Here is a 2,622-nt window from a genome sequence, read left to right on the forward strand (position 1 = left end):
CCTATAAAAACCAAAAAAAAAAAAAAAAAAAAAAATTTATTCATCTACCAGAAGCAAAATACTGACCACTCACTGTCCCTTCCAGCCCCATTTCTTTAATACAAATACACAGGCAGCACAACTACTCTGCTGCTTACCAGCATTTGTTTTCTTTTCTAGTTCTGTCTTTGTCTGATCTAAGATCATATCTAATTGAGAGAGATGCATTGTTTTATTTTCTCCATCTCGTTTTAGATGCATTATTTCTTTTTCCATTTTAGACAGCTCTTCCTTGTACTGGTCCATCTCAAGTTTCACTTGCCTAATTAAAAATAAATAATAAAACAGGTAATGTGCAAACTTAAAAACTGACTTACCTCTAACTAAACAAAATACGTAAGTTTTGTAAAGACAAATATCAGCAAAATACCTAGTTACGATCTTAAAGTCATCTACTATATATTTTAAATTCTCCAATTATAAAAGATTGTACATTACATATTAGTAAGTAAAACTGTATTACCTGGTCATGTTTAAGAAAGCTAGTATTCTTTTCAATATAACTATATTTAACTTTATAAATTTCTGTATGTATTGAGGACATTCAGGGAAAGGCACCTCATTCAGCTATAATTTCTATTTTTTTCAACATAGACAATAAAGATGCCATGTAATCTGTCCCAGGACAGAGAGAGAGAGAGAGAGGGAGGGAGGGAGGGAAAGGGAGAAAGCAAGCTGCCAGCTCCAGGACTCGAACTGTGGTTGGCCATGTGGGGGTCCAGAGCCCTTACTTAGCAACCATGCCACCTGCCGGCCTCTAAAATAATTCTTTAAAAAAAAATAGTGAGACAGATTGTCCTTTCCCCTGCAGCAGGCAGAAGCTCCATCTAAAGGTCTCTGGTCAGCAGGGGATATTGAGGCTGGGGCACTTCTGTCCCCCCCAGCCTCACTTCTAGTCTCCCCAGCCCAAGACCCTGCCCCTTAGGTAGGTAACCACGTTTTTTTCTGCTTTTTTTCTTTGGTTGCTCCATTCTCTTGTTAATAGCATTCTCTTACTCCCTCCACAGACTGTCCTTTCCCCTGCAGCAGGCAGAAAATCCATCTAAAGGCCTCACAACTTTGTCTTTATTCTTCTCGGTTGTCTTTTCTTTTTTTCCATATTATCCTCTCCTCATCATCCACCCTGCCAGAGGGACTAGACAGGTCTAGAATCAGAGATCTGAAATTCCCTAGTAATGTTAGGGCCTCTGGGATCTTCCCTTCTACTGATCCACCTGTGAAAAAGGAGATACTGCTCTCCAGACACTTCAGTAGAGTACCCCCATCCTGAGACCACATTGCTAAAAACAATAGAAGAGAGACTTCAGCGAACATCAATTTGCAGCAAAAGGGAAACACACTTACTCCTAGTCGGAGAAACGTTCCTGTAAGAGGTAGTCAAAAGTGAATACATCTTACATGGCTAGAAATAGAAGAGCCTCAGGTCTGAATAAACCAGAAAATATGTCTCCACCAAAGGAAAAGGGTAACTTCCCTCCATCTTTTGTAAATATGGAGGGCGTTACCAAAATGTTAGACAAAGAATTTCGAACATTCATGATGACCAAATTCTATGAGTTGGAACAAAAAAGAGAAAACGAACTACAGGAGATTAATAAATCCTTCCACAATATGAAAGAAGAAATGGACACTCTGAGAAAGAATCAAGTGGAACTATTAGAGATAAAGTCTGTAATACAGGAAATCAAACACTCTCTTGAAAGTATTAAAAGTCAATTAGACCTTGCTGAAGATCAAATCTCTGATGTAGAAGATAAAAACTCTGACCTAGAAAAAAAACCCAAAAAGATAGAGACAATAACAAAAAAACACAAGGATAATATACCAGAAATACTAGATTCCATTAGATGTCCAAACATCAGAATAACTGGCATCCCAGAAGGTGAAGAAACTAATAATGGAATGGAAAATCTATTCCATGAAATCCTGGAAGAAAATTTCCCAAGTCTAGAGAGGTACTCAAGCATCCAGACTCAGGAAATACAAAGGACCCCAAATAGAATCAACCCTAGAAGATCTTCCCCAAGGCACATCTTAGCCAGACTGTCCAAGACCACAGATAAAGACATGATACTAAGACTGGCAAGAGAGAAATGAGAAGTGACTTACAAAGGCCATCCTATCAGGTTAACACCAGACCTCTCAACGGAAACAATGCAAGCAAGGAAAGAATGGGAAGACATATTGAAAGTTTTAAGAGAGAAACAATTTCAACCAAGACTATTATATCCTGCAAGATTATCCTTCATATGGGAAAAAAGATTAAAATCTTCTCAAACAAAACCTGAAAGAATTTGCCAACACCAGACTAGCTCTTCAAGAACTCTGAAGGGAACCAGCAGTTAGCGTAATGGCTATGTCGCTGGACTCCCACGTAGTCAACTATGGTTCGCATCCTGGACCCGGTGGCTTAAAACTCATGCTGGGCGCGTGTGCGTGTGTGCCCAAGATCCCAAGAGGAGAATGGAGGAGAAGGGATTGCAATGTGACCATCCCCCCTGGGGGGTGATTTCTTGCTTTCTGTCTCTATGTCTTTCTCTGTCTGTCTGGTGAGCGCACGCGCCCTATAGTGAAAATCTCTCC

The 2,622-nt window shown here is 39.7% G+C and overlaps 1 protein-coding gene across 4 annotated transcripts in view; it reads right to left on the reverse strand.

The window, feature by feature from the left end:
- Window positions 1-2,622, reverse strand: part of CCDC18 (coiled-coil domain containing 18) — a 139,474-nt gene that overhangs the window by 24,008 nt on the left and 112,844 nt on the right. For all 4 annotated transcript variants that reach the window (XM_006140140.2, XM_014586553.2, XM_006140139.2 and 1 more), the window contains one exon: window positions 138-301. In XM_006140140.2, the coding sequence (XP_006140202.1) occupies window positions 138-301 (164 nt within the window). The remainder of the gene's footprint in view (window positions 1-137; window positions 302-2,622) is intronic.

Source organism: Tupaia chinensis, unplaced genomic scaffold, assembly GCF_000334495.1.
Source record: "Tupaia chinensis unplaced genomic scaffold, TupChi_1.0 Scaffold000023_1, whole genome shotgun sequence".
In the NCBI taxonomy this organism is placed as follows: Eukaryota; Metazoa; Chordata; class Mammalia; order Scandentia; family Tupaiidae; genus Tupaia; species Tupaia belangeri.